The sequence below is a fragment of the Carcharodon carcharias genome (assembly GCF_017639515.1).
Source record: "Carcharodon carcharias isolate sCarCar2 chromosome 29 unlocalized genomic scaffold, sCarCar2.pri SUPER_29_unloc_2, whole genome shotgun sequence".
Taxonomy (NCBI): Eukaryota; Metazoa; Chordata; class Chondrichthyes; order Lamniformes; family Lamnidae; genus Carcharodon; species Carcharodon carcharias.
Window position 1 is genome coordinate 2,991,714 of NW_024470665.1, and position 1,398 is coordinate 2,993,111.

The 1,398-nt window shown below is 64.9% G+C and overlaps 1 protein-coding gene across 2 annotated transcripts in view; it reads right to left on the reverse strand.

The window, feature by feature from the left end:
* Positions 1–886, reverse strand: part of rbm42 (RNA binding motif protein 42) — a 50,958-nt gene extending 50,072 nt beyond the window's left edge. Inside the window, exon 1 of one of the 2 annotated variants that reach the window (XM_041181148.1) lies at positions 687–886. In XM_041181148.1, the coding sequence (XP_041037082.1) occupies positions 687–811 (125 nt within the window). In that variant the 5' untranslated portion in view covers positions 812–886. The remainder of the gene's footprint in view (positions 1–686) is intronic. The other variant, XM_041181149.1, reaches the window with a different exon arrangement.
* Positions 887–1,398: the final 512 nt, after the last annotated feature.

Here is a 1,398-nt window from a genome sequence, read left to right on the forward strand (position 1 = left end):
GTCTATGGTGCTAGCCCTCTCCTGCAGAACAATGCACTGAGCCTCTGGCTGCAGTTCTTGGTGGCGGCCACTGGGAGGCGGTACCCGCCCGCCCACGACAGCGCCCTTGGAGGACCGCTGCGGTGAGCGGCCGGCCGGCGTCGCCAGCGCGCTTTCAACGATGGAGGATCCATCCGCCGCCCTCAGCGGTCAGCCGCGGAACTGCAGGGGGACATCACCGCGCCTGCGCTAAGGGGCTGCCCGCCCCGAAGAGCCTCTGGGAGGTCGCTGTGGTCACCAGTGGGACTGCAAGGGGAGTCACTGCGCCCGCGCTAAGAGGGCACCCGCCCCCCTCAATGACGTCTGGGAGGTCGTTGCGGTCATAGTGCGCCTGCGCCAAAAAGGGTGCCCGCCCCGAATAGCGTCTGGTAGGTCGCAGCGGCCGCCGGCGGAACTGCAAAGGAAGTCAGTGCGCCTGCGTTGAGGGTACCCGCCCCAAACAGCGTCTGGGAGGTCGCAGCGGCCGCCGGCAGGATTGCAAAGGAAGTCAGTGCGCCTGCGTTGAGGGTACCCGCCCCAAACAGCGTCTGGGAGGTCGCAGCGGCCGCCGTCGGGACTGCAGAATGGATGCCGTCGGGAAGGAGGTCTGGGTGCGGATGACGAGACCGGCCCTTCCAACACGCTCTGACTGGATTCGCCGCACTCACAGCGCCATCTCCGCCTCCATCTCCTTCATCTTCTCCTCCCCTGTCTTCACCCCGGGTCCCGCTCCCCCCGCCGGCGCCACAGCCGGCGGGAGTGGTGGTCCGGGTGGTGGCGGCGCCGCCATCATCTTTTCCCGGCCTCTGTCTCTCCGCGGCCTCGAAGGCCTCACTCTGCCCCCTCCTCCTCCGCCGCCGAGGAGGCTGCCGAGCCACCGCAAGAGGCGCCCCCGGCGAAAGGGTTTCGCTTTTTCCGCAACGTAGCGCCACCTGCCGCAATTGACGCGCGGCGGCAATGGAGGATTCACTGCGCCACCTACTGTCCGGGAGGATTCACTGCGCCACCTACTGTCCTGAAAGAGTCACTGCGCCACCTACGGTCCTGGAGGATTCACTGCGCCACCTACTGCTCTGCAGGACTCACTGCGCCACCTACTGTCCTGGAGGACTCACTGCGCCGCCTATTGTCCTGGAGGAGTCACTGCGCACCCTACTGCTCTGCAGGACTCACTGTGCCACCTAATGTCCTGGAGGAGTCACTGCGCACCCTACTACTCTGCAGGACTCACTGTGCCACCTACTGTCCTGGAGGAGTCACTGCGCACCCTACTACTCTGCAGGACTCACTGCGCCGCCTACTGTCCCGGAGGGCTCAGTGACTCTCCTATAATTAAAGCAAAATACTGTGGATGCTGGAAATCTGAAACAAAACCAGAAA